The sequence below is a fragment of the Ursus arctos genome, unplaced genomic scaffold (assembly GCF_023065955.2).
Source record: "Ursus arctos isolate Adak ecotype North America unplaced genomic scaffold, UrsArc2.0 scaffold_18, whole genome shotgun sequence".
NCBI lineage: Eukaryota > Metazoa > Chordata > Mammalia > Carnivora > Ursidae > Ursus > Ursus arctos.
Genome location: NW_026622852.1, coordinates 26,348,690 through 26,376,616, shown reverse-complemented (window position 1 = coordinate 26,376,616; position 27,927 = coordinate 26,348,690). Strand labels below are relative to the sequence as shown.

The window sequence follows — 27,927 nt, the reverse complement described above, 5'->3', positions numbered from 1 at the left end:
AAGCAAACACTTTGTCAGTCTAGCAGACGCCGGTGAGATGACTACAGGGGATAGAATGGGGGCTTTCCAGACACCACCTTGGCCAGTGCCCAGAGATGCTTCAGTCCCACCCACCAGGGACTCCATTCCAACCTCAGCTTGGATCCCTCCAATGATGAGTAACCCTAAATTTCCACCCACTGGGAGCAGCCCTAGCCCAGGATCTCCACTTTCAGGGCCAAACAGACTGCAGCACTAAGAAGGAACCAACAGGCCATCTTCCTCTCTCTCTCTCATTAAATTGTGAATAATAATGCATTTACTTATTCTCCCACTTAAAAAGTTGTTTAAATCCTTTGAAGAATCTTGCAAGGTAGCTTGGCTAGACAGCAGGCAGGACAGTCCAGTGCCTCTGGTGGGGGGGCCAGGGTCTTCCACTCGCCTGTCTTTTGGTCCAACAAGTAGGCGTTTGGGTTGATGGTGTAGTCCTTTGTCTGGACATCGCTGGCTGTGGTGACACCCCCACATACAAACACTCTGCTGTCTCCAATGGAGCATATAGCATGGGACACATCCAAGGGGCAGTTGTTGGGCAAGAGAGGCACCGAGGTGGTCGTCTTGTTGGCCTTTATCTTCTGCAGGTTGATTTCCACGCTCTGCCGGTGGCTGTGTACACAGAGGATGTTGTCCTGATGGAAAGAGAGCAGGGGCCGGTGGTTGAACTCGATGGGGAAGGTGATACACTGGACCACATCCCCAGTGTTGGTGTCAAAGCAGTCCACCACTCCAACCCGGGAAATATAGCCCTTCACCAAGCACCGCCCCGTGACAATGTACAGGTTCCGGTCACCCTTGGTGATCACGGCCGTGCCATCCATAGGGATGCTCATCTTCCCCGCCAGGCACCAGGCCTCCTTGCGCTCATCATAGCGATAGATGTTGGAGACATACCGCCTCGGAGCAATGCTCCCACCCACTGAGTACACTGTCCCCCCGCAGGTCACCATGGTGTGGAAGACAAGCCCAATTGGCAGGTCTGGCAACTTGGTCCAGGAGTTGTCATCCATGTCATACCGCCAAGCGGTCTTCAGCCCCGAAATCTGCTCAGTGGTGCCACCAGAGATGTAGATGTAGCGGCCAGCAGAGGTGGCGCTAAGTGCTGCCGCCCGATAGGGCATCTCCGACAGCTTCAACCACAGGTTCTCCTGGATGATATAGGCAAACACTCCATCATTGAACTTGCCATGGGCCTTTTGGCCACCAAGGATGACCACCGAATCAAGCAGGGCCCCTTTCCGCTGGTAGCTCAACAAGCTGGATGGCCTCTCCTGCTTTCGGTCCACGAGGACACTCTCGATCAGGGTCGCGTGGGCTGAGCTGTTCTCCATGCCCATCAACTTGTTGCTGGCAAACATCAGCGTCTTGTTGGAGACAGCATTAAGATTGATGTAGTTGAAGAACTTCTTGAAATACTTCTCCCGCTCATCTTTCCGGAAGTACACCCAATTGATGAGTGCGCTGAGAGCCTGGTCCTCATTGAGCACATGCAAGTTTTCGTCTCGGAGCAGGCGGCCAAAGATGACAGGTGGACAGCGCATGAAGTGCATACAGCCCTCAGGACTGGCCCAGTAGTGGAAGTTGTCACGAATGCCAGAGTAGGCCAAGTCTGAGACCTCTTTGAGCTCAAACAACTCAGCCAAGAAGAGGTAGCGCAAGCAGTTCGCACGGCGGATGGACTTAATCAGGAAGTCATTGCAGTGGATTCGAAGGCGTGGTGTGTTGAAATACTGGGCCCCACGAAGGAGCTCCTCCACGTTCTGCTCCGAGATCACCACCTTGCCGCTGTAGAAGTAGTCCAGGAGCTGGTCCACCGTGGCCGGGCTCAGGTAGTTGGGGTCGATGGTGATAAAGAGCTCATCGGTGGTCTTCATGTCATTGCTGGAGATAAGGCTCTTCACCAGCGGAGAGACAGCAGCCAGCACGTTGCGATGCGCAAAGAAGACATGGTGGTCCACAGTCAGGGCCATGTCCCAGTACTCTTTGCGCTTCCTCTGTTTGTTCAGATTCTGCAGCACAAAGCTGTTATAGTTTTTCTCCGTGAATTCCAATTTCATGGTGCTTCTTGCTGGCTGAGGCAGAAGACCAGCAGCAGGTGCTGGAGAACAGACGTTCTCAGGCCTTTGGGATATGGATCGATGGTTGTTTGCAGAGCAGTTGATCAGGGAGGAGGGGGGAGAGGAGAGAGGATGATGTCATAGAATGGATGAGGTCATCACAATGCCAGCCCCTGAGGCCTTTCTCAGAGGCACAGGACCCTTCTCCCCTCTGATGGCTTCAACCTGCCAAGGCTAGATAGATACCCTGCCAGGACTTAAAGCCCTGGGACCAGAGCTCAGGAGGAACTCAGAGATGGGTTGGAACTCTTACCTGGGTTAACACTCAGTTCAAGGCTAATTCTGGAATGTCTGAGCCAGTCTGGGTGGGAGTGGTATAGGAAGGGAAAAAGGGAAGTTAGGGGAAGAAAAGAGATTTTTGGATCTAGAAGAATCCTTTCATGTGCAGGAAGGAAACAGGCCCGGAGAAGAGAAGGGACTTGCCCAAGACCACAGAGCAGTCTGGAATCAGACCAGGCCTGGAAGCCAAGCCTTCTATAGCTCCGTACTCTTCATCTTTCCAGGAAGCTCCTAACTACCCAACTCTCCCCAGTCTCTGATTCTCAGGCCTCAAGGTACCTTTTTCTGCCAAGGTTCCTAGCCATCAGAGAGGCATTTCAGGTTCTGTCCTTTGCCTTCTGACCTTCGTAGCCATGGACACCATTCTTCTTTAAAATAGACAGAGAGGGAGAGGCCACTGGTTAGAGCAGGGACAGAGGAGTTAGCCACACATTGGGGGTTGGGCGGGCCTCTGAAGCCCTGATGATTTCAGTTCCACAGCAAACTGGGACCTTCTCTCCACATTTCCAAGTCTGTAGTCATGCAACTTTGGGGGCTGTGGTGGGTTAGCTCTCTCCAGCAAGAGTCGACTTGGACAAGTGGCTCAGACTCTCTAAACCTCAGTTTCCTCATCTGTGAGATGGGAGTAATAGTACCCGCTTCGAAAATTATTAAGAATTTAAATGAGAAAATGATTAGAGCGTGTTAAGTACCATGTTTGGCTTGTAGCAATTCAATAAATGTTAGCTGCCGTTACTTTATTGATATCGTATTAGTTCATCCAGCGCCGGTGTCCTTGGCTGCTCCCTTCGTACGTAAATACCTGTCGTCGTCTGGTTGGTGTTTGCTGGTGGTGGGGGGTCTGGAATCCCGCCGGAATCCCGCGCCCCCTTTGGGCGGGCTCGGCGAGCCCGGTCCGGCCGCGCGGTGGAGCTGGCGGGCCATCCCCGGCCGCTGAGGCCCCGGCGACTGCGCCCCTGCGCTCGCCTGCCGCGCCCGCCCCCCGCGGGGACTGCAGCGCCCCCGCCCACCGTCCCCGGCCCCCTTGCCGCGGGGATTCCTCGCGCCCGGCGCCCCGTGGCCACTAAAATGCCCGTGGCAGGGCCTCCCACGTTCACCACAAAGCCGTCTGTGCCCGCTTTACACGTGGGGTGCTGAGCCCGGCAGAGGAGCGGTCTCTGACTCCGGCCGTCACCCCTGGGCGCCCCGCCGCGTGGGGTGCCTGCAGACTCCGCCGCCCCTGGGCGGGCGTGGGGCTCCCGGAGTGCCGGCGGCGCGGCTTTGCGCTGCCCGTGCCAAGGAAGGGCTAAGGGTCAGCCGGAGCCCCCACGGAGGGCGGAGGCTGCTGCCGAGAGCGGAGGAGCCCGGGGCCCCACCCCGGACCAGCCTTGGGGGGCTCCCGGCAAGGGGCTCAACTCGAAGGCTTTTGCGGCGATGGCCAGATGGTACCGAGAGGACCTGGGCCCCAAGCCCCACTCCCGACCCTGAGGTCGTCCTTAGCGCCCCTACCAGGAAGAGCAGCGCCTGGAGCTTGGGGAATGGGAGCCCGCCAGCTCTTTCCCTCCTGGCTTACATTATCATTCATCGTCTCCGTACTTCATTCTTCCATTTCAGACCTGGCCTTTTCTTTGGGGATTTGGCAGCTTAAAAACAATTTAAAAGTACTTCCGTTTTAATGCTGCATCTGTTCACCTTGATTCCTGAATGATATAGAGGCACTCAGTCTCTTGACAGATCTCTGCACAAGGCTAAGAACTTCTGTTTTCCCCATGAAAAGAAGGCTTAGATTTCAGCATCTCCACCACAGACTAGCTGTGTGGTTTCGGTGGGTTCTTCTCTGTTTTCCCCGTGTGAGAATAACTGAGCTCTAAAGGCTTCCCCAGCCCTGATCTCGCGAGAGGTGGCAGCAATTCAGGTGCAGGTGAGACATCTTGGTGTTGATACCAGACACTTTTTCATTCCCATTGGCTTCTAGGCCTGCTCTGGTGAGAGGCTGGCGGGCCTCGCCTCCTGGGGCATTCCAACCAAGAGTAGAGCATGTGTGGGGTCAGGCCTGGTGTTTCATCTGCCCCTTTGCCCCCACATCCTGGGGCATTTTGGTGGAGATGGTGGCTGTGCCCCTTTGCTTTTGTTTCAAGCACCAGAACACGAGGGCAGGAAGGTCTCTCCAGTTGAGAAATTCAGGCTTGGGCATGGGGGAGTAATGGACCTGAGAAGATCCAGTAGACTTAACTCCATGTGCCAGACCTTGCACAGCTGGACAGACTGCAGCCCAGAATGGGGAAGGGCACACGACTCTGAGAGCACAGGGCTAGAGCTTGGAGCTGGGGTTCCTGACTCCTTCCTCGGTTCTCTGGCTACAAAGAGCTGGCAATCTGGCTTGTCTTCTGCTCTGATTGAACTGTGGGAGTTGCCGACTTTAAGAAATCCATTAAAGAAGTAAAATTGCCCACCTGCTCAACTGGCTTTGTTGCCTGGCTTTTCTTCAGCCTAGAAGGCTCTTCTGGTCAGCTTTTTTCTTTCTCCAGCCAACTGAGAAAACTGATGCCAAGCCTCAAGTCTGGCTGCATGCCAGTGGCCACCACCTGGTTACGTATGTGTACTGGGTGCAAGGTCTCCCTAGGAGCCACCAGGAAGTTCACTGACTGGTCATTCAGTCCCTGTTGCTCATGGTGGCTGCCCAGGTGTGGCCTCAGCCCAGTCTTTTTCTTCCACCCACCCTCCGCTTCCTGCCCAGCTCAGCATTTTTGGCTTAAGAAGACTCCCTCAGGGAGGGGACCCTAATATTCAGCATTTTTGGCTTAAGAAGACTCCGTCAGGGAGGGGACCCTAATATGACGTTCTGGAGAACATCAGTTGACATATCATTTTGCTGGGAAGCCCTGAAGATGAGGGGTATGTTTTAACTATACAGATTTGACCTGGAGCTAGAAAGCTCTGGAACCCCACCTCTCTTGTACCTCTGACTCTGGCTTCCTCTTCCATTTATTTTCAACTGGCAACTTGGCTTGCATGTGGTTTGGTTTGCCAGGGCCCTAATTCAAACTCATGGCATCCTATTTTTTTTTTTTTTTTTTTTTAGTTCCACTGGCAAATTCTCTGCTCATTTCTTAGCTCAAATTCCTGGTCCATGGCCAGCCCGGGGATTGGCCGCCCTTGGATCACATGTCCACTTTAGTCTAATCAGCCATGTAAGGGTAGGTCACATGGCTCAAAACATAGCTGCCAAAGGGGCGCAGGGTACAGGGGAGAGGTTGGAAGTACGCGGAAGCTTGAGTTACCCAAGACAGGAACTAAGAGTTGTGATTACCTTAGTCACCAATTAAGAATCGAGCATGAATGAATGGAAGATATTACACAAAAGAAAAAGACTTTATTGTCGTCTTAGTCAATATCCCTGGTGAAATGAAGGGCACAGCATGAGGCTGTGTTCACAGTGCAGTGCAGACCTTCGGGAGGCATGTTTCCTGACTGGCCCGCTCGGACTGTCTCTAAGGCGGCAGCCTCCTCACTCCCACCCCTGCTGTCTGAGCACTTGGAGAGGCCGCGCTTTCAGGACACCAGCTCGGCATCTGGGTCGGTTCTGCCCACAGGGACCACGCGAAATCGTTATTCAGGGGAACTTTGTATAGTTTGAGGCAAAATACGGAACCAAACTGGCTACTCTCAGCCCCCACATGGGAGATGTCCCTGGAACATTCGGGGCTGTCACACATTCCTGGAGGGAGCAGCAGCACAGCTGCAACTGCAGCTGCCAGGAACAGGCCTGGGCCCCGCCCTGCGTGCGAGGGGAGGGCAGAGGCTGGAGGGCTTCCTCTGGGGGCCCTGGTGAGCTCACGCTCACCCCCACGCTCACTGACTTCATCTGTTGGACGCTTGGCCGAGGGCCCAGGCAGTGTGAGGGGCTTTCTCCCAGAACAGGCCCTGGGCCACCTAGTGGAGGTCGGGGCGGGGGGGGGGGGGGGTTACTTTCAGGCCTGACCCGAGGCTCCAGAAACCAGGAGGCACATATTGAGCTCTGAGATGCCAGAGGATTTTAAGAAAAAAGGTGGGAGGGGAGCGAGGGCGGTGGTAGTAGTGGTACTTTGCTATTTAAAGGTGGAACTTGCAAGGAAGTGAAACTTTTCTCTCCATTTGTTCTTTGGCATTCCCATCAGAGAATTCCAGGAGGCAAGCAGATGACATCATGTCTTACAACTGAGAAATCTCAATCACTCTGTGAAATGCAGTTCCTGCCTGTCTCATGTTTGCAACGGAAGCTGCTTTATATTTACGTGTTTAAAGCTGTTTTTATGTTACATGTAGATGAGAGTTTAATAGTCTTAAATATCTATTAAAAGTAGATGACAATGCATGAAGATCACATAAAATGAACTTCACCTCAAAGCATCACGAACATTTGGAATAGAAAAAGACCAGGGATGGATAGTATAAGAAATGTACAAAAGAAGTTTGCTTAAAAAAAAAAAAAGTTTTAAAATTGATCCCCCCTCCCCCAAGTCCAAATAATTGTGGTCTAGGTAACCATCAGGGTAAAGGCTTCATAGGCTCATTCCTTTTGGTAAGAATAAGTTCGTACAGAACTGTATATCCAAGTGTGTGTGCAAGACACACTCACATGCACCACACACACAAGCACATACACCCACAGGGACACACACACAGCTGAGTTTTGGTTGTTCTAGGCACTTGGTATCCATGTTAAGTCTGCCACGTTCCCACTACATTGACTGAATTACTTCTTTGGAGGCAGGACATTTTCTTCAAAGAAGCCCTGGTTGACGACATTCCCTGCTGGGAAGTATCGGGCCACCACGAAGGAAGACCCGTCACTTGCAGATGCCTTCCCCACTCCCATCTTCTTTGTGTTCTTCCATACCATGGCTGTGAAGTGTCCTGGAGGGGCACAGGCAGGGGGAGGGGAAACAGATTAGTCAGCAGACTCCGGAGAAGGATGTTTCAAAGCCTTCTCGAACCCCTGCACCATCTTGTCAGGCTCGGGAAGCCTAAGCTTCACACACACACCAGAGGCAGGAGACAGAGCACTCTGCCTGCCTGAGTTTCTGAGGCGTCAGGTCGTCTCCATCAGCCACACAGACCCTCCTCACCTCACCGTTTCCCGATGCCCAAAGGCTTCACGGTTTCCCGGAGATCACAACAAAGCCGAGTGACCCCAATAGTTAGGATGCCACCCTTCTGGCACCTGCCTCCCCCCCTTCTCCTGCCCCCGACTGTATTCTTCAATGTTTCTCCATGCTTCCCCCAAAGATCACTTTTTGTCTCTCTCTTACTTGACATCTCAGGAACACTGAATACAGTCGATTCCTCCCCTTTTCGAAGGACCCCCTCTTTGGGTTTCCATGATGCCGCCCTCTCTTGGCATCCCCATCTGACTGCCTCTTCCTCCTCTTCCGTGTCACTGGTAAATGTTGGAGGGGCCTGCCCTGCCCAAGACTCGGTCCTGGGCTGGCTTTTCTTTGCTTGCTGCACTCTTTAGGCAATTTCATCTTTCCCTGGCTCCCAAATTTATTTCCCTAGCCCAGATCTCTCCTCTGTGCTCCAGATACAACTACTTACTTGACATTTCCACTTGGATGGCTCACGGGCATCTTAAATGTAACTATCAAAACCTTACTTTGGATTTTGGTTCCCCCCGAGGTTCCTCTTTTTCCGACCTTCCGTTTCCATTAATGTTCCCTCTGGGCACACAATCCTAGGGATTGGTCTGTATTCCTCCTTCTCCCTCATTTCCCCCTGGACAGCCCATCATTCAATCCTGGAGACTCTCACTCCAAAATAGATCTTAAGTCTATCCACTCCCTAAACTTGGGTTCCAACCACAAACTTTCTCACTCGGACCACTGTGATCGCCCTCGACTGGTCCCAGCCTCCACCTTTGCCTCCTCCAACCCACTTTCTCTAAAGGAGCCAGAGTCATCATTTTTAGACCTAAGTCACATCTGTTGACTTCCCCACTTAAAAATCCTTCAATTGCTTCCAGTTGCACCTAGAATGAAAGGGAATGCTTTGGCCCAATAGCCTCCTTTCCATTCCTTGAACATGTCAGGTTATTTCCCACCATGGAACCCTTGCACACATTGGCCACTGTGTGGAACGCTCTCCTGATGACCAACATCTTCTTATTCCTGAGGCCTCAGCCTGAATATCACTTGTGCAGAGAAGCCTTTCACAATCACGTATTTCCTGAACGCCTCCCTCCCAAGATCATCTTATCATACCCTGTTCTTCCCCTCATAGCATTCTTACCATTTGCAATGTTATATGTGTTCGATTTCTTGTTCATTTGCTTGGCTCCTTCACTAGGCTATGAGACTCACAGGTGCGGGAACCAAACTGTTTTATTCACCAAAGTATACTCAGGACCCTGGCACAGCCTGGCACGTGAAAAGTGTAAAATAAACCTCTGTTGCGTGAATGAGGGAATGAATGAAAAGGTATATGGCAGGGGGCGCCTGGGTGGCTCAGTCCTTAAGCGTCTGCCTTCGGCTCAGGGCGTGATCCTGGCGTTATGGGATCGAGCCCCACATCAGGCTCTTCCACTGGGAGCCTGCTTCTTCCTCTCCCACTCCCCCTGCTTGTGTTCCCTCTCTCGCTGGCTGTCTCTCTGTTAAATAAATAAATAAAATCTTAAAAAAAAAAAAAAAAGAAAAGGTATATGGCAGAACCACCTTGGACTTGGGTTCTGCCCTCACTGCAAGTGCAGGCCTTCCACATTTTGCACTCTTTGAGACCTTGACAAGTTAGAGCCTCCTTCAATTCCCTCTGCTCTGAGCCAAACAGCCCAGCTCCTTCTCAAGCTACCGCCTGACCCTCCAGACACTTCTGTGGCTTGCTAAACTTCTCAGCATCAGTGTCCCGCTGCTGAGGCTGCCTGCCCCTCACTCGCTGTTTCTTTCAAACCTTTAATACAGCTTAGCTTCCAACTCCCCTTCCACTTGGGGGTCAAAGAGTTGTTGTAATGTACTTTTTGCTCAATGACCATAAATTCTTCCGTCTCCAAGAAGTAGAGGGAAGAAGCTTGTCCTTCCCGCCTTTACTGTTAAGGACTTAGAGATCCTCTGACAGGTCAATACTGACGTCCATAGCACAGAATGGCACTCATTTGCTCAAACAACACTGAAGAGATTACATTTCCTCCTTCATGGTAGGGACCGCACCTGTCTTATTTTACTTTATTTTTTAAAGATTTTATTTATTTACTTGAGAGAAAGTGTGAGCAAGAGAGAGAGCACAGAGGGAGAGGGAGAAGCAGACGCCCCAGTGAGCAGACAGCCTGACTGCAGGATTCCATATCAGGACCCTGAGATCAGGACCAGAGCTGAAGGCAGACGCTTAACCAACTGAACCCCCCAGGAACCCCCCCACTCCTGTCTTATTGATCACAGTACCCCCAGTGTTTAGCACTGAGCTTGGTACATAGGAAATGCTCAACAAGCATGTGATGAAGAATGGAAGAGAGAGGGAAGGAGGAAAATTGAATCAGAGTGGCTAAGCATCCCATAGGGTACGAAAGAAAGAGGGTAACCATTTTACACCCATTTGGGTGGATTTTTTTTTTTTTAAGAAGAAAATAACAAGTGTTGGTGAGGGTGTGCAGAAATTGGAACACTTGTGCACTGCTGGTGGGAATGTGAAACGGCACAGCCACCGTGGAAGACAGTATGGTGGTTCCTTAAAAAATGAAATATAGAATTACCATCTGATCCAGTAATTCCACTTTCAGGTACAAACCCAAAAGAATTGAAAGCAGGGACTCAGATATTTGTACGTCAATATTTAGCAGCATTATTTACAAAAGCAAAAAGGGGGGGGAAACCCAAATGTCCACCAATGGATGAATGGATAAACAAAATGTCATATGTACATATACAACAAAATATTATTCAGCCTTAAAAAGGAATGAAATTCTGATACATTCTACCTTGAGGATGAACCTTGAGGACATTATGCTAAGTGAAATAAACCAGACACAAAAGGACAAATATTAAATGACCCACTTACATTAGATACCTAGAATCACCACGCTCATACAGACAGCAGTAGAATGGTGGTCACCAGAGCTTAGAGGCGGGGAGGCAGAGAGGGAGGGATGGGAGTTATTGATTAATGGGTTCAATCTGAGATGACTGAAAAGTTCTGGAGATGGATAGGGCAATGGTTGTACAACAGTGTGAATATACTTATCTCATTGAACTGTGTTCTTAAAAATGGTTAATTTTTTTTAAAAGATTTTATTTATTTATTCACAAGAGACAGAGCCCGATGCAGGGAGCAGGGAGCCCGAAGCAGGACTTGCCCCTAAAAATGGTTAATTTTATGGTGTGTATGTTTTACCACAAAATGAGAGGAAGGAAGGAAGGAAGGAAGGAAGGAAGGAAAGAAGAAAGTGGGTGCCTGCGTGGCTCAGTCGGTTAAGCGTCTGCCTTCGGCTCAGGTCATGATCCCAGGGTCCTGGGATCAAGTCCCACATCGGGCTCCCTGCTCCTCAGGGAGCCTACTTTTCCCTCTGCCTCTGCCTCTCTCTGCCTCTCGTGAATAAATAAAATCGCAAAAGAAAGAAAGAGACAGACAGACAGATGGGCTGGTATCCACACTCTTGCAACCTTTCGGTTGATATCCTCCATTGTGTCTCACATATGGCAAGGACTGAATAAACATTCATTGATTAAATTGTGTATTTTGGGAAGCCTGGGGGGCTCAGTTGGTTAAGTGTCTGCCTTCGGCTCAGGTCATGACCCAAGGGTCCTGTGACTGAGTCCTGCATGGGGCTCCCTGCTTAGCGGGGAGTCTGCTTCTCCCTCTCCCTCTGCCCTCCCCCCTGCTTGTACTCTCTCTCTCTCTCTCACAAATAAATAAATAAAATCTTTTTAAAAAATCGTGTATTTTGCCCTACAGATAAACTCCATTTTTATAATTTTTAAACTTAGGTAAAACTTTATTTTGTTGTCTCTATCCATAAAAGATTTGAGGTTACCAAATCCTTTATGAGAATAACAAACCATAAACACTAATCAGTAGAGCTGCTGTGATAAAATCAAAGTGAGAACCAAAGGAAAACCAACCCCAGGTACAATCACGCGTCTTTTTCACTTATCCTTACACTTGTATTAATCACTGCCCACTGAATTCCGATTTTCACCTCAAAATACAAGAGAAACCCTTCTTGCCTGTTCCCCCCTGGTCCTCCTACCTCTTGAGTCACAGCTCCGGGCTTCCCAGCAGCTTTGCAAGGTGTCACCCCTTCCACAGGCTGTCTTTTCATTAAGGCTCAAGCCCTTTTCCACACGAGCCTTTTCTCTCAAGAGAACCGGACACTTTGGCTATTGACCACCCCCTCTTTCTGTTGCCCAGACAAGGAAGAACAGCCGTTTATCCACTGGTTGCCAAGAAAACAATCACAAGACACAAGGTGCCCACCAGCAGCACACACGCCTGGGGAAGCCTTTCCCAAACAGATGAGACTACGTGATTTTCCCTCTGGCCCGGGAGGTTTCTGTCCAGAGACACTAAGTATGGGTCTTCAGAGCCGAGTTAAAGGACATGACTTCCTTAGCAACCATCAGATACACAGCGGCAACCGAATCACTAACTGACACAAACCCAGACACAAAACCTTTTCTTTTTTTTCCTAAAGGGATCACATCCTCTTTCCTGCAACCAACCCACACTTCCTTGAATATACACTTGAAAAACACATTAAATAAGTTACAGTATATTCTTGCCAGAGAATAATGATAACATGCAACAGTAAGAAAGAATTATTATTATTAACATGGCACAATCTCCAACAATCTACTGGGTGAAGAAACCAAGTGCAAAACAGATCACATACCAGGGTATAAAAAAGGGCAAAAGAGAACATATTTACTTAATGCTGGTATAAGATCAGAGCAACTCTAGGATGATACACAAGAAATGGGTATCACTGGTTGAAGGGAAAGTGCTAGACACCAGGAATGGAAGGAAGACTTTTTTTTTTTTAAAAGATTTTATTTATTTATTCGACAGAGATAGAGACAGCCAGCGAGAGAGGGAACACAAGCAGGGGGAGTGGGAGAGGAAGAAGCAGGCTCATAGCAGAGGAGCCTGATGTGGGGCTCGATCCCATAACGCCGGGATCACGCCCTGAGCCGAAGGCAGACGCTTAACCGCTGTGCCACCCAGGCGCCCCAGAAGGAAGACTTTTTACCTTATACAGTTTGCAGATTCCACGTCATGAAAAAGTATTATATACTCAGAATAAATAAACAAACCAACCTACTCATTAAAATAGGATGAAACAAAGGTATTGCAAGAAAGTTTCTCTCTATTAAGCACGGAGCACACAACTGTGGCCTTCATCGCAAGATGCTGACTCAGGGTGGGTGGGCACAGATTACAGGATATTTCGAAGGCTCTTTCCCTACAGCACGGACTCAGGTCAGGGCATCCCTACACAGAGGTGCAGCAAGCAGCAGCTGTGGGGGAGGCTGGGGCGTGGGGAAAGGGCCTGAGGATCTTTAAGGGTCTTGTGAGCTCTGATTCTACCACCACCCAAAGCTGTGCTCCTGTCTTAGGATCAGGCTCTATCTGTCCCCAGGCATTGCCCACTGGCACCTGGGAAAGCCTAGGGGCTAGCTGCTCTGGGGTTTTCCTCTTTAGGGGTGGGCGATGTGGGGCAATGGGTTGGACAGGTGGTCAGCGATCATGAAAAGTCCCATTCCCAGCTCTGACACTTGTGAGATTCCCACCTTGGAGCAGGAGCCATGGAAAAAGCATCGGATTAAGGATAGGAGATCTAAAAGAAGTCTGTTCCTTTTTCTGGGCCTCAGTTTCCTCCTCTGCAAAATGGGTAGAATAAAGCCCCACCTACAACTGGTGTTGTGAGGCTGATGTGGCCGGGAATGCGGAGGCACTTTATAACTGACTCTGAGGCACTTTATAACTGACTCTGAGCAATGCTAGTAACTTGCTCTGACACATGTCCAATGGCTCGGGAGCCTTGCTGTGGGAAAAGCACATTCAGAGGCTATGAAATAAAACGTCTTCTGGACACTGAACTTTATGAAAAGAAGACAGGTTCTGTGTCTTCACAGAACCTTAACCTCTGGGACGAGGTTGTTCCTGTTCCCTCCCTCACTTCTTGAATTTAACTGCCACAGAACCATCAATTTACACTTGGGGCGCTGCGAGCAGCTTCCTGACCCCCGGCCTGGAGAGCTCAGAGGAGAAACGCCTCGGCAGATGCTGCCACCTCTGCCCCACAGTCCTGCCCACGCTGTTGCAAGAACCCCTGCCCAAAAGGGTGAGCAGCAAACCACAGGAAACAGTGACTGGCTCTGAGAACGCGTCACTTCCTGCTTCAGAAGAATCTTCCAGAAGGTGAGAAGCCATAGTGGCCCCACCCATGGGTGGGATGGGGTAGGGTAGAGGGATGGGGGTGGGCAGGGAATCCTCTTTTCAGTTTCCCTGGCACCTTCTGGTCAGAGAAACTCTCAGTCCCTTCTAACCCAGCCTGGGCCCCAAGTAGATCTGAGTCGGTTCTGACGAAAGACAGGCAGGCACCACGTAAGGGAAGTCTGCTGAGGGGCAGGAGGGAGCCCAGAACTCAGAGCAGCTGCCCCGGGCTTCAGTCACCTAAATGTTTACTGCTCACCCTGGAGGCCTCACAGAAAAGCTGGATGCTCCCATGGCCGCCATGGCCTGCAGCTCTTCCCTGCATCCACGCCAGCTCTCAGAATGTCCCCTAGAGGCTACCGCCTTGCCCCCTCTCCCTCCGGTGCAGGCAAGGACAGAGGATCAACCCGAGTTCACACAACTAATAGTGCTGGAGCTGAGAGCAGGTCTAGGCTGTCTGCACTCCAAGCTCATCTGAACCACAAACTGGAGAGAAAAGGTGAAAGGGGGGGATGCCTGGGAGGCGGGAGGTGTGGGGAGCACATAGGAAGGATGCAGGTTATGAGGGGGGAGGCAGTTAAGACTAGGAGAGAATGAGCAGTGTGGCCCTTTTCCTGAAGAGAGGGCTTTAGAATATTCTGGATGCTGGGAGCAGGCTGGACTGGAGGGGAGCAAAACTGGCAGTCAGACCCTAGTTATAGCACCACTTCCGGGAGGAGGCACTCAGGAACTTCTGACTTCCACAGCCTCCTTATGACGTACTCTAGTCATCTGGAGAACTTGGAGCTGGTGGGGCAAGAATCCGTGGCTCGGGTGTTCTCAGACAGAGGGGGGTGCATGTGTGTTGGAAGAAGTGACGGGGAAAGAGAGTCTTGCCCTTTGGGCTAAGTTAAACCAGAGAAATACGGAAGAGGTAAAATAGGAGGGAGACGATTGATTTTCAGAGGGTTAGTACCCTTCCAAAATCAGACACCCAAACTGCAACCCTGCCCAGGCCCAGGCCACTGGGGTTGACCCCCTCACTCACCAGTCCCGGAGGTGAAGCCGGGCTGCTGGAAGTTGTAGTTCTTGATTTCACTGTACCATCGATCAGCCACCTCCTTTCCTGTACGGAAGACACACTGTTTCAAACTCAGCAGCAAAATCAACCCACTGGCTACTCCTTCCATCTTCTCCCACTAACCCCCCCACCCCCCCCCCACCCCCCCAGTTAGAGGTCTTATAAAGCACCAATGAGCTGAAACAGGGACTCCTGCCCATGAGCGTATCTAGGCTGAAGAGAGGGCCTTGCTGGGGATTGGGAAGAGCCTTGGCCTAGGGCTGGGAGACCTGCCCTGCCACTAACTTACTGTGTAATAGGCCTCTGTACAAGGGTTGAATGCAATGTACTCCAAGGACTTCTAATGAGTATTTGGGACACTCATCCCACCCCAAGTGTGTCTCCTGAAATACCCACTGGAGGAAAGGCAACTGGGCTGGTGGGTCAGGGTCTCTACTGCAGGTAGAAGGGTCCTCATTCTAAGCATCTACTGGCCCACCCAGTGCAGGTAGGAGAAAACCCACAGTATTTCCCTGGGAACCTTTGCTGTCAAGGCCACAGCAGCGAGGAGGCTCCATCCCACACAGGAAGTCTCACTCTTAGCTCTGATATGCGCAGGGATCACATGGGGTGCCAAAATGCAGATTCTGACATCACAGGTCAAAGCGGCAGCCTCAGAGTCTGCATTGCTAACAAGTGCCCAGATGCTGCTGCTTCCCCACCGGCCACACTTTGAGTAGCAAGGCCTCAGAAAACAGGCTACACACCGGCCTCCCCCCCCCCCCCCCGGGAGCACTGAAATGTGGCTGACGCCTGGGGCTTGCCACAGACTGTGTCAGTGTCTCTGGAGAAGAGACCCAGGCACTGGTCTTTTTTGAAAGCGCCGCAAAAGATGCCAATGTGTAGCCAGGGTGGGGATAAAGACAGCCTGCGGAGACAGAGATGGGGAAACTGGGCCCACCGAGGCTAGCGAGGGTAGCGACTTGCTCAGGGCTCCGTAAGGGGCCAGTGCTGGGACCAATCACCTCCATTGCCTGCTCCTTCCTATCCCTTCAGGGAGCCTTGTCCCCAGGCCCATCAAGGCCCACGGCCTGGGCCTGTGCCTGGAAAGGAGGCTGCAGGCTCCCGCCTTGGTCAGGAGCATGCGCACACCTCTGCTGGAGGCCCGCTGCTCTGGGGAAACCAAGAGGACTGCAGGCCTCCCCAGGGAACTCCCAGGAATGTCAGGCCCAGGAGGGAGGGAGCAGTCATCCTCCGCTGGGGTCTGGAGAAGGCTTCAGAGGGCAAAGAAGCTCTCTCCAGCATTTTTCCTAAAAAGCCACGACAGAGCTATCTGAGCCAGGAAGCTCAAGAATGTTTGGTCAGTGTGGTGGAGTCACCATTCCAGGCTGTGACCTTGGATGGAGGGATTGTCTTTCTCTCTCCCTTTTTTTTTTCTAACATGGAAAAAGCTCAATTGCATTTTTCTGATGATAAAAGTGAATACACCAACACTTTAAAAAAGAAAGCAAAATGCGAAGAAAGTAAAACTGTGGCTGGGGATACTTGAGAGCCCACAGGGTCAGACTGAAACTCTGGAGGGAAAGGGCACAGAAATGATTTGTCTCCCCCACCCCCCATTCCTCAGCAGGGAGCTCTTCTGAAGGGGAGGGCCGGGCAGTCTGACTCATCTCCGTGGCCCTGGCACCCAGCGCAGGCCTGGCCCGGAGCCAGCCATCTGAGACACCGTGGAACTGCAGGCAGCCCCTGGGAGCACACACGCAGAGCCCCGGGGCCCTCTGCCTTCCCGGCCGGGGCAGCAAGGCCATGGAGGAGGGTGCTGGGGCCTGCATACTGAAGTCCCGGCCCAGCTCAGAAGGGAGGGCGGTGGGGGGGGCACGGGGGGGCAGCCAAGAAAGCGACCTACCTGTCTGATCGTAGGAGGCCCATGCCAGGTTCTCTCCGCACTGGCCACGACTGGACTCCGGGCTGTGCTTGAGCATCCGCGTGCTGGCCAGGGCCTCTGAGTACCTGCCACAGTCCGGGCGTCTCCTCAGAGCGGCCGCCCAGGGAAGCCCCAGACGGGGAGCCCCGAACTGCCGCGGCTGACCCCCGTCCCTGCCCCGGGCCGGCTGTGGACCTCGGGAGCGTCACACCAGCCTCTCTTCTGAGCCCCACAACAGCCCCATTTTACAGAGGGGCAAACCGAGGCTCGGGGAAACGGGCCTGCCTACGTAAGTGGCTCAAGGGTTACTCGGGCCTGGCTGGATCTGCCCCCCAAAGCCGGGTCCTTCCCGCTACCCCACTGGCCCTCCACGGCCGCGGCAAGAGCGCCAGGAAGGGCCAGAGTCCCCCGGGGCGCTGCGGACTCACTGCTGAGCCTCCCGGTTGAGCTTCTTGCAGAGCTTCAGCGGGGGGACGCCGTGCTGCTGCCGGTACTCGTTGTGGGCCTTCAGGACCTCGTTATTGAACTGCTTGGAAGCTGCCAAAATGTCAAAACGGAGGCCGTGTCAGCGCAGAGAGAAGACCCGGCACAGAAGCGGGATGGCCGGCTCCAGAGGGACGCCCGGCTCAACCCAGGCCACGCGGACGGGCTGCCGCTCCCCTTCGGCACCGCGGCCGACCGAGCCACCGTGACGCCTGCCCCACACCGCCGATGTCGCCCTCTGCGTCCTGCACATCTGCGCCGCGTGCATCCCGTGGGGCCACCTGGACGCTGCGAGGGCTCCGGGGCTTTATCCCGGGCAACGCGAAGGGGCTGAACGGGCACGAGGCGCGGAGGTGAGGAGATGGGTGTTTCTGAGAGTGTCTGCTGGCCGCTGAGGGGAGGCCGGGCTGCAGGTGCACAGAAGGTGTGGGGGCTGGGGTGGGCCAGGGAGCAACGGAACCGCCGGGAGAAAATGTGCGGAGACTGGGTATCTCAGACCGGACTTTCGGGGTGTGCGCGGGCTGGGGAGGGATGGAGGTGGGGACCCAGGGGAAATAAGACTGGCTGTGGTGGGGGTGCCTGCGCTGTGCTGGGGAAACCAAAAAGACCGGGGCAGATAAAGAAGGGGACCAGGAGACGACAGCACTGGGAAAGTGGAGTGAGGGGACAGGGTGGAAAAGAATGTGGTGGTGGGGAGCAGGGTGGGGTCAGCTGGGCCCAGGGACGCAGTGAGGGGAGATGTGGAGCCTGTGCCCAATGGGGTCATGACCTCCGAAAGGACAAGCTCAAGGAGGCTGGAGTTAGGGAGAGAATAAGTCGGCGGAGGCAAGGTCACCAGTGGACGGAAGTCACCCCAGTTTGGGTCTGGAATGGAACCCCCTCCATCCCACACCCTCCATCCGTCTTCCCACCACTCTTCTGTCCATCTCTTGGTTCGTCATCCGTTCAGCAGCAGCCAGCCACCCATCACCCACCCATCGGTTCATCTGCCCTCTGAGCGCCTCCTCCAGTCCGGCTCCTGGATTGTGCGAGAGCTCCAGAGACACATCCACCTTGTCCTGCCCTCAGGGAGCTCACACCAGAAGGGAGACAGCCTTGTAAACAGACACCAGCAGAGTGAAAGGGCCAAGGTGTGGGTGAGCATAGGTCAAGAGGAACCTGGAGAAAAGAAACCTACCATGCGGCTGGGGGATCAGGGAGGTGGCCCCTGATTTGAGGCCCCAAAGTTGCCCAGACAGGAGCCAGTGAGGCTGACTGGGAAGGCACTGAGCGCCAGACGCAGGAATCTGGGAGTGAGTCGGGTGGCTTATGAGTAAGAGCCACGGGGGCCCTTACACTGAGCGAGTCTCATCTGGCAGGGGCCTGTCCCTGAGGCTTGGCTGTGGGCAGTAAGGGTGCAAAGTGGAGGGTGAACAAGAGCCACTCACCTCCACCCCAGGTCATTCGCCAGCTGCCTTTCCTCTCCTCTGCTCTTTTCACCCCAGAGGCTGACATGACCCAACAGGGAGTCTTCTTCCCCTCCCTTGGCCAGATTCCCCAGGTCTCCTGGGGGATGTGAATCAAATCCCACAGGGTCTCTGAGGAGATGCAGGGGAAGGAAGACCGGGGGCGGGGCTTGCCCTCAGGGAGCTCGGGGCTACATGAGGCCCAAGAGAGGTGAGGCGGCTGCAGGCCATACCCTGTGGCGGCTGCAGGCCATACCCTGTGGCGGCTGCAGGCCATACCCTGTGGCCGGTGGCAGCTGAGCCGGCCCAAGGGGGTTCCAATCACCTGAAGAGTTAGGCCTCTGGGGCCCAGCGGGGCAGTTCGGTGAGGTCTGGTCACAGCAATGCGGGCAGGGGGAGGCAGGGCTGACCAGGATTTGGGAGGCTGTGGCTGGGGTGGGGGGGTGGGGGGGAGGACACCGTGAAGGAAGGGGTGATGGTAGCTGCTTGCTACCGTCTTGTCACCAAGACAGAGGTGGAGCTGCAACCCGAACCCCTCAGGTCTTTGTGGTCAAGACAAGGGCCAAACCCTTGTTGGTGTGAAAGATAAAGATTTCAGGTTTATGGGAGGGAGGAGGAAAAGGGAAGGTAGTGTTTAATGGGCAGAGTGGCAGATTTTCAGGATGGAAAAGTTCTCGAGATCTGTCGTACAACGACGTGAATGTCCGTAACACCACTGAACTATATACTCTGAAACGGTTATGATGGTAAATTTTATGTCCTGTGTTTTTTACCACAGTAATAGAAAAGATTTGGGGTCGAGTATGTTAATGTGGTATTTGGAATAACAGAGTCACCGAGGTTCTTGAAGAATACCTCAGGTGGAAGCCATAGCGACCGGCGGGAACCAGAGGGGTTCTAGCTGATGAAACGCAAAGGAGTCAGCAAGGTGGCTCGGCTGCCAGAAGCCCACCGGCTCCCCAGCAAGGCACTGCTTGTTCTGCGGGAGCCAGTGTCCAGCTGGATTGCCTCACCCGGCCTGGCCCTGGCCTTGTCTGAAGTGTGTCCACAGGTGGGGACCAGGTAGAGAAGGCGCTGGAAATGGGTCTTATAAGGAATGATGGCAAGTACTGGGTCTGTTCATCCTGGAGAGCAGACTTTGGAAGACACAGAGGAGACCTCTGATGAAGTCTGGGGCTCCAAAGGGCAAAGTCAGGGCCAACGGGTGGAAAGGACAGGAGAATAGATTTTAGCCCAGCCTAAGAAAGATCTTTCAAAGCTTTCCAATAACTCAAAGAGTGACCTCACAAGGTAATGAGCTATCCAGCACCAGGGGAATACAAGCAAGTGACTCTTCTTAAAAGGATTCGGACCCTGGAGGCCAGTCGGATGACCTTCAAGTCCCTTCAATCCTGAGAGCCCAGAAGGTCCCATCAGGCTGGGGTGAGAGGAGACAAGTGAATGGCTGACCTCAGACTTCTAAGTTCAGAGCTTCTCTAAGGAGATGGAGTGATCACAAGTGTATGTGTCTGTGCAGGGGCAGGTGTGGGTGCACACGTCAAGAGAGCAGAGGGACCCCATCTGAGGGACAGGCTTGGCGAGGCCCACACTAATGTCCCTGCCAGCGCTCATGTCCCCAGCAGGCCACAGGGGGACATCACAGGAGGTGCATGGGACTGAGTGGCACCAATGTCCCGGGGAAGGCTCCCTGGACGAGGCAGGGCGGAGGGAAAGGGGGCACAGAAAGAACCAGGGCAGACCAGGGAGCTGGTGGATCTGGGGCTATGGGGAGGAGGGGGAGATACAGGGAGCAGGTGGGTAGCCAACGTGAAGCCAGTTTAAAGGCAGCTCTGAGTGCCGGGCTCAGGTCGCACTGGACCCAGTCGTGCCGTAGGTCCTGCAGTCTTTTTAGCAGAGAGGGACGTATAAGGCTGCTAAAAACTAGGTCACTGCACTCCCAGAATGTGGGAAGTAAAAAGAAACAAAAGTGAAAGTTCCCGTGCCCAATCTAAGCTTGGTGCCCAGAAGCCAAGGCTGGTCACTGTTGCCAGCGGGGCCAGTGTCCTGGGCCAGGGTTTCCAGAAAGGAGTCAGGAAGACTTTTTGGCAGGGGAGCCTTCTCTCCCCACCCCCCAGCCACACTTCTGAGGCCAGTCCCTGCCGGGGTGGCTCCTTAGAGCAGGGCCTCAGCCTCCAGGAGGCAAGATATCACTTGTGAACACACCCAGCAAAAGGCACACCTTATTCTATAGAAAAACCCTAGAACACAGATAAACATTAAGATTAAAAGTCGAAGAAACCCACCCCTCCCCACATCAGGCAGGGAGGGCCCTCACAGACACCCCACACCCCACAATGGGGGGGGGTAGGAATGATGTCCTTACTTTGTAGGAGGGTAAACCGAGGCTCAGAAAACTCCTACAGGCTCGGGGTGCCAGCGCAGAATGAAGGAGGTCCTTTCTCCTGCTGACCAACCATTTCTAGGGGCCAGGCCTGTGCATGATCTCATTTGCTTACTGCCACCTTTTGTGGGAGCCCCCACTACTGTACCTTTTTTTTTCTGGTAAGGAAACTGAGGCTCCAGAAGGGGAGTAACCTGCCCAAGTTTCTACAAATGGTCCAGGGGTAGTAGACCCACGAAGAGGGAAACCCTGTCCTTAACCCCATTCCACCCCCGAGGGCCAGGAGACAGAGGAAAGCACACAGAAGAGACAGCGGGGTCACCAGATCCAGGAGGAGGAACAGGTCCAGTGAGGCTGGGCCTGCCAATCTCTGAGGAAGAGGAAGGAAGAGGAGAAGAGAACTTTCTCAAAAGCCTCCTCTGTGCCAAGCCGTTTATGGACAGACCTGTCTGAAGGGCCCCAGATGAAAATCAGGAGCTTCGGGGGCTGGGTGTGGGGCTTTAGGTCAGAGCGGCTGGAAGGGAGGAGCAGCTGCCTGGGCATGGCTCCCTGTGGCTGAGGGACGGAGTCAGGGCTGGGCTGTCTCCACCGGGGGAGGGGGCGCTGAACCGGGACGGGGCTCTTGAGGGTCCTTTGGGGCCCAGGCTGCTTCTAACTGCGGGATAAAAACTCTGGTTGTGCCGCTCCTCCCTCGGGTTGTTGGCTGGGACAGCCTCCTCCCTCAGCGTTGGTCCTCTTCTGAGGCCTCTCGGGGCCCAGACTGACTCATTTCTCTGCCCTCTCCAAAATCCCCACCAAAGAGGCCCATCAGGGGTCAGGGCAGAAATTGTGGACAGGCTCCTTCCGTCCCCTTGGCAAGAGGCTAGAAAGCGACCTGGTCCCATCTTTGGGGCAAAGCTGGTTTTGCCAGTTTATCGGGAGGAAAAATTGTAAGCTTAGTTAAAAAAAAAAAAAAAGAAAGAAAGGAAAGGAAAGGAAAAGAAAAGAAAAAAAAAAGAAAAAAGAAAAAAGAAAAGAAAAGAAATAAAAGAATGAGTTCCAGACAGGTAGCCTGGATAGTTCCTGCTCTTTCTGCCTGGGTTCCAGGAAATTCAAGACCAGCTCTGCTTTTTACTAGCTGTGCGATCTTGGACAAGTTGCTTAATCACTCTGTGCCTCATTTCTCCCATACATAAAATGGGGAGAATAGTTTCTACCTCACAGGGTTGTTGTGAGAGCTAAATGACTTAACCTATGAAGATGCTTCAGAAGAGTTCTGGAACACAGCAAACAGTTCCTAAATGTCAACTGTAATTATTATCATCATTATTGGGCAGAGACACTTTGGCCTCTGGCCTTGGGAGAAACTGCCCTGTCAAAGCCTAGATTTTAGGGGCGCCTGGGTGACTCAGTCAGTCGAGCCTCAGGTCCTGATCCCAGGATGGAGCTCCATGTTGGGGGGGGGGTCCCTGCTCAGCGGGGAGCCTGCCTGTCCCTCTCCCTCTGCCCCTCCTCCAGGCCTGTGTGTGCTTGCTCGTGCGCTCACTCTCTCTCTCCCTCCCTCCCTCAAATAAATAAAATCTTAAAACAAAACCTAGATTTTTTTTGTTTTTTTTACAGATTTTTATTTATTTGACAGAGATAGAGACAGCCAGCGAGAGAGGGAACACAAGCAGGGGGAGTGGGAGAGGAAGAAGCAGGCTCCTAGCAGAGGAGCCTGATGTGGGGCTCAATCCCAGAACGCTGAGATCACGCCCTGAGCCGAAGGCAGACGCTTAACCGCTGTGCCACCCAGGCGCCCCTAAAACCTAGATTTTAAAGCGAGCAGAGACGCTGGTATTTAAACTGGTCTCAGACATTTGCAGGGTGAATGAGCACATGAACAAATGAATGGAGCCCTCACAGGAGCCCCCAGAAGGCAGTAGGGTGGGAGCCTTCTCATTACAGAGGAGGAAACTGTGGTTTTGGGCTGGACATGTGAATTGCCCAAGGTCAAACAATGAGTTCCACATTAGAGCCCGATCTAAGAATGTCCCTCCCTTCGCCTTCCCCCCTCCCTCAAATCTCGCACACTTTCACTTCACAGACGTCTTCAGAGCTCTCCCTAACAGCAAAATGACGGACAACGAAGAATTGCCCAATGCCGACTGGGAACAAGGATGTCCCGGAGCACTGGCCCCAGGCTGGCCCTCTGCGGGCAGACGATAGTCCTTGAAGGACTGCAGGAGCCCGGGAGAGCTCGATCTGGCCTGCAGAGTGGCCATGCCTTCTCCGCCCTGCCTCCCCGCCTCTCTGGCGCGCTGGTTCCCCATCTGTGTGAAGGAAGGATGACATCTGTGGTTTTCAAAGTATCTTCAAAGCAGGAAACCCTTTTTTTTCAACTGTTCCCCCCTTTCTTTTCAATAAAATCAACATATGAAAAATGGAACTGCTGGAATGACCTGGTCCACAGTCTTCCCTAGCTGAGGTGTGAAAGCCCCCGCTTGGTAGGAAATTCCTGGGCTAGTGGGTCCCTAAAAGGTCTTCTGCTCTCCTGTCCTCTGGTGCTGGGAGATGTGGGTGGAGGGACACTAAGATTCTTAGAGGTAACTACAGGGTGTGTAGAGGTCCCTACGGGGCTGGAATCCAGGGTGAGAAGCAGGTGGGGAGCAGGTGGCAAGGGGTCCATGCGGTAGAGGGAAAAGCACACAGTTGGGAAGGCAGAAACCCAGGTTCAAATCCAGGTTTGTCCACTTACTGGTCAAGATGTGACCTTAGGCAAGGTACTCAACCTCTATAAACCTATAAAATTGGTAATACCTGCCCTGTAGCGATGTTAACAAACGCTGGTAACACGTACACAACACCTAGCTCCAAGTCTGGCATGCGCCAGGAGCTTAGTAATTGGTAATCACTATTATTAGGAACCAGAGGCTTCTACATTGCCCAAGGTCACTGCCTTTCTTCTCTGCCTCCATCACACTTGCTGCAAACTGAGGCCCAGCAGGGAGACCAGGGCTAGGAGCAGGTCCTGGGAATCTCTAAGCACTGGGCCAAGTGTCTTCTGGAATTTAAGCTGCGTCAGTTGTGTGATACTTTTTCAGCAATGCCCACAATCCCAGGTAGCTCTGAAGTATATCTGAGGTTAAAAATTAAAAAGAGATTGGCCCCTAAGCAGTGATGAGGAAACTGAGGCCAGGCAGAGGCAGGGGCTGGCTCCTTACCCTGGTCTTTCTGGAACCACATAAAGCCCCTGTGCGGATAAGTATTAGTGAGTGCTATGCGCACTGCAGACACAGAGAACCTCAAGGCAGGGCCTGTGTTGAAGGCCCATGGGGCTTGGGTCACTTAGAAAAGTTACTTTCTCTTCGGAACCCTTAGGGGAGCCAGACACTGTCCTGGGGGCTCACAGTCTTTGGGAGAGCCAAACAAAATGCATGTGCCTATGAGGGAGATAGGCCTGGACCAGCATTCTGGAAGGTCCACGGGTATGTGTGGTGGGTGTGGGCATGGGGATGATGCCTGCCTGAACCAGCTCTTCCCGGCCTCTGCCCTCCACCTCTGAGAGCGGCCTGACTGTACCTCTCTGGTCCTCTAAGTGTCACCACCAGCCTGCACCCGGACTCACCCTGCCGGCCCTTCCCTCATGTTCACAGTAAGTGGGTCACCAAGTCTGCTTCTGGCTACCATCTCAAATATCCATCTCCTCGCCCTCTGCAGTCCTTAGATGCTTCGGTCCTCTCTCTCCCGAGTGACCGCAGTAGTCTCCCCGGACCCCTCCTCCGCTCTCCCCGTCTTAGCCACCCTCCACCCTGGCACAACTTGGGCTTTCAGATCAATGTCTTTCAATGGCACCAGAGGTCCCATGGGTAAAGTCTAAATCCCCAAGATCCTCCAGGAGGTTTGATGGTCCCCTCCGCAGAGGAGAGTTCTCCCTCTCCTGATCTCCCACCACTCTCCACCTGCACCTGCCTTGTGACTTGAATCACTTCCCACCTCTTATTGGTGTCTATCCACCCCCACTTCAATCAGCTTTATGATTCATTTCACGATCCAAATGAATACTGCTGAGGACAGAGTAACCCGTGCCCTCCGCAGCAGGGGGTATGCAGCCTGGCACACAGCTAATAGATGGTGGGATGGGGGAAGGAGAAAAGGAGGGAAGGCGGGAGGGAGAGAGGGAGGGATAGATGGATGAACAGATAGAAGAACGGGCATACAGCTGAATATCAGAAGTTCCAGAAGCCAGAAACACTGATACAAATGTGGCTTTGGAGAATTTGTGGGTTTTCTCCTAAGGTACACAGAAAGGAGCTGATTTCTCAAAATGCTTTTTCACATCTGCCATGCTCTTGCCTCATCACCGCCCATCACCCGGTTCTTGAACTACATGACAACGCCTCATGTCACCTTTCCATACCGGAGAGCATATGGGCCACCCTCACTGTACAGATGGGGAAACCGAGGCACAGAGAAGGAAAGAGCCTTGTTCAAGATCACCCAGCAAGTGATTAGCAGAGCCAGGGCTGAAAGCCAGACCTGTCACAGCAGGTCAGGATGAACGCCAGGGAAGGCCACTTACCCCCAACACCAGTACCTCATGAGTCTGGATCTCGAGAAGAGATTTAAGGAGGCACCCAGCCTCACCCACCCGGGGAGGACAGCCCCAACTTCCCATGAGCAGGACTTCTGAACTCTGTGGGACAGCTGTTCACTGAGAGCCTCCTGTGCGGTAGAACTATGCTGGGATAGACTGGCCCCTGGCACCCAGCAGGGAGGAGTCTGTGGGAAACAGGTCCATGGCTGGGGTAGTGTCCCAAGCTGACAGGGAGGGCTGCAACAAAGAAGACGCAGAGTGGGGCCTGTCCCTGGTGGGGGGCGGGGGGGGGGTTCAGGGAGGGGCTCCCAGGCCCAGCTGAGCCTAGAAGGATGGAGAGGATCTGCAACCTCGGCGAAGTGGGAGAGGCAGAGAGGTGGTGGTGAGCGCTGGGAGAGGGAACCCAGGGGAAGGGACCAGCGTACCAGCCTCCTAACAGCTGCGTGCAGGGGGAGGTAAGGGGTGACGATTAACTCCCCGAGGGCCCCAAGCCCCACGGAAGAGTGCGAACACTTTTACCTCCAGACAATGGTATGAAGGGTGTTAGAAGGTGACAAGACAGATCTACACTTTAGAAAGTTCACCCGGACAGCCACAGTGGTGAGGATGGGCAGCGACCGGTCGGACATAAAGGGGAAGCGCGAGTGTGTACCCGGGTGGAGCCAGACTGAGCCTGGCACACAGCCTGGCACAGAGGGGGCGCTCAGGGGAGGAGGGACAACGACGAAAGAAAAGGATGCTCAGAGCTGTCCTCAGGAGGGTTGGTTGGGAAGAGCTGTTTTGCAGCAAGAGATGCTGTCATAGTTTGGAGGCTTTTTCCAATTCTAACTCTGCTCCAGAAACAAAGCAGAAGCCACGCCTTGGCCGGACGCTGAGCGCTAATCCCATCAGCGCCTGGAAACCCTCCCTGACGCAATCTCTGGCTCGCAGACAGGGGGACCCTCCCTCGGTCTCTCCTTCCCTCCCTCTCTCACGGTGGCCCGACGGCCACCCCGGCTTCCTGGCTGCCCCGGAAACTGCCGGCGCGGTGCCTCCGGGTGCTTTGCCCCGCACACCTCTCCATCCCGCACCCGGGGTCCCGCAGCGCAGCCGGCACCCGGGGTCCCTCAGCGCAGCCGGCGCCCTGATCCCGCGTGGCGGCGGCCACCCCAACTCCCCGGGGCACCAACCCGCCGCGGGGCAGGGTGAAGGCGGGGGTCCCGCGGCCGAGGCTCTCCAGCCCTCCCCGCACCCGCCCGGCCGGCCCGCGGGCTCACCTGACTTGCCCATGGCCCGCTCGGCGCGCTCCCCGGCTCCCGCCGCCGCTGCGCTGTGCTGCGCTCTCTACCCGACCCCGCGCAGCTGGACAGCGGGGGAGGAGGCCCGGCGGCCGCAGCCCCTCCCCCGGCGCGGCCCGGCCCCCGCCTTATAAGGCAGCGGCAGCTGCAGGCGAAGGCGCCTGGGGCCACCCCGCCGGCTGCCCGGAGGAGGCGCCACGCGCCCGCGCGCCTCCCCGTCCGGCTCGGGAGAACTCGCCTCGCGAAGGGACCCGCTCGACTGTCCAGGGCTCTCCAGGTGTGGACTGGGAGTTCGGGACCTCCCGGATCTCAGCCTCGAACTGCCCCTCTCGGGACGTGGAATGGGGGTGCAGAGGGAAGACGCTAAGGCGCTGCGAGGACCGTACTGCTTACTGTCGCGGCAGGATAGACAGTTCCAGACCGCATCACTAGGGGTCAGGGTGTCTCCCCACTTCGTCCTGACCCCCACAAACACCTCAGCCAAATCCCCCACCCCTGAATCTGGCTCCAGACCTGTCTCTTCCACTCCCTAACTTCATCCCATGCTCCAAACTAGACTTCCCGTTATTCCCTAAACATGCTGGGAAACTTCTTCCCTCCTCGCCTTTGCTGGGCCTGTTTCCCCAGCCTGGGTGCTGGCTCATCTCTGCCCATTCGAGTCCTACCCATCCCTCAGGGCCTTTGGGTCCCTTTAACTTCCAGAGGCCCCCACCTTTCTTGACTTAGGGGGCAGTGGTCAGTACACACCTGGCACCAGGAAGACTTGGTCTCAGTCATGGCCCCACCCCTGTGTGAGAACAGCACTTGCAGGAAGACATGGCCTGGGTCACCTGCGTTACTCCCCAGAGTAACTCCTAAGTAAAGGAAGCTAAATTTAGGTAGGTCCTTTCAATAAATGGGCACTGAAGTGAACTGACTTGCTGATTAGACAGGGAGAATTTGCAATATCACAGCCTTCAAATGTCCAGTAGGGCGATGGTACTCTCTACTTCCTCCCCCTATGTCAGACTTTCCAA

The 27,927-nt window shown here is 53.8% G+C and overlaps 2 protein-coding genes and 1 long non-coding RNA gene across 4 annotated transcripts; 1 reads left to right on the top strand and 2 right to left on the bottom strand.

Moving 5' to 3' along the window:
- Positions 1-326: 326 nt before the first annotated feature.
- Positions 327-2,093, bottom strand: CCIN (calicin). Its single transcript, XM_026505978.2, has one exon. It carries the CDS (start codon positions 2,091-2,093, stop codon positions 327-329), a length of 1,767 nt encoding a protein of 588 aa, XP_026361763.1.
- A 3,671-nt stretch (positions 2,094-5,764) lies between these two features.
- GLIPR2 (GLI pathogenesis related 2) lies at positions 5,765-27,014 on the bottom strand. Of its 2 annotated transcripts, XM_026506238.4 has the most exons (5): positions 26,891-27,014; positions 17,200-17,308; positions 16,754-16,857; positions 14,836-14,913; positions 5,765-7,307 (listed from the first exon to the last, which is right to left on the bottom strand). In XM_026506238.4, the coding sequence occupies exons 1-5, from the start codon at positions 26,901-26,903 to the stop codon at positions 7,147-7,149; spliced, it is 465 nt and encodes a 154-aa protein (XP_026362023.1). In that variant the 5' UTR covers positions 26,904-27,014; the 3' UTR covers positions 5,765-7,146. The 2 variants fall into 2 exon arrangements, with proteins under 2 accessions (XP_026362023.1, XP_026362025.1); XM_026506240.3 differs by lacking the exons at positions 14,836-14,913; positions 16,754-16,857 and having other exon boundaries at positions 7,241-7,307; positions 26,891-27,000.
- LOC130544033 (uncharacterized) lies at positions 17,307-23,481 on the top strand. The gene is made up of 2 exons (XR_008959906.1): positions 17,307-17,607; positions 23,145-23,481. It is a non-coding gene; the product is annotated as an uncharacterized LOC130544033 (long non-coding RNA).
- Positions 27,015-27,927: the final 913 nt, after the last annotated feature.

What these genes read in the sequence shown, in the direction of transcription:
- CCIN (XM_026505978.2), bottom strand. Translation starts at nt 2,093, where the DNA reads ATGAAATTGGAATTCACGGAGAAAAACTATAACAGCTTTGTGCTGCAG.
- GLIPR2 (XM_026506238.4), bottom strand. An exon ending in CTCAACCGGGAGGCTCAGCA is followed by an intron (nt 16,858 to 17,199) that starts GTGAGTCCGCAG and finishes GGACTGTGGCAG; the next exon opens with GTACTCAGAGGCCCTGGCCA. An exon ending in CGGCTTCACCTCCGGGACTG is followed by an intron (nt 7,308 to 14,835) that starts GTGAGTGAGGGG and finishes GTGCCCCTCCAG; the next exon opens with GACACTTCACAGCCATGGTA.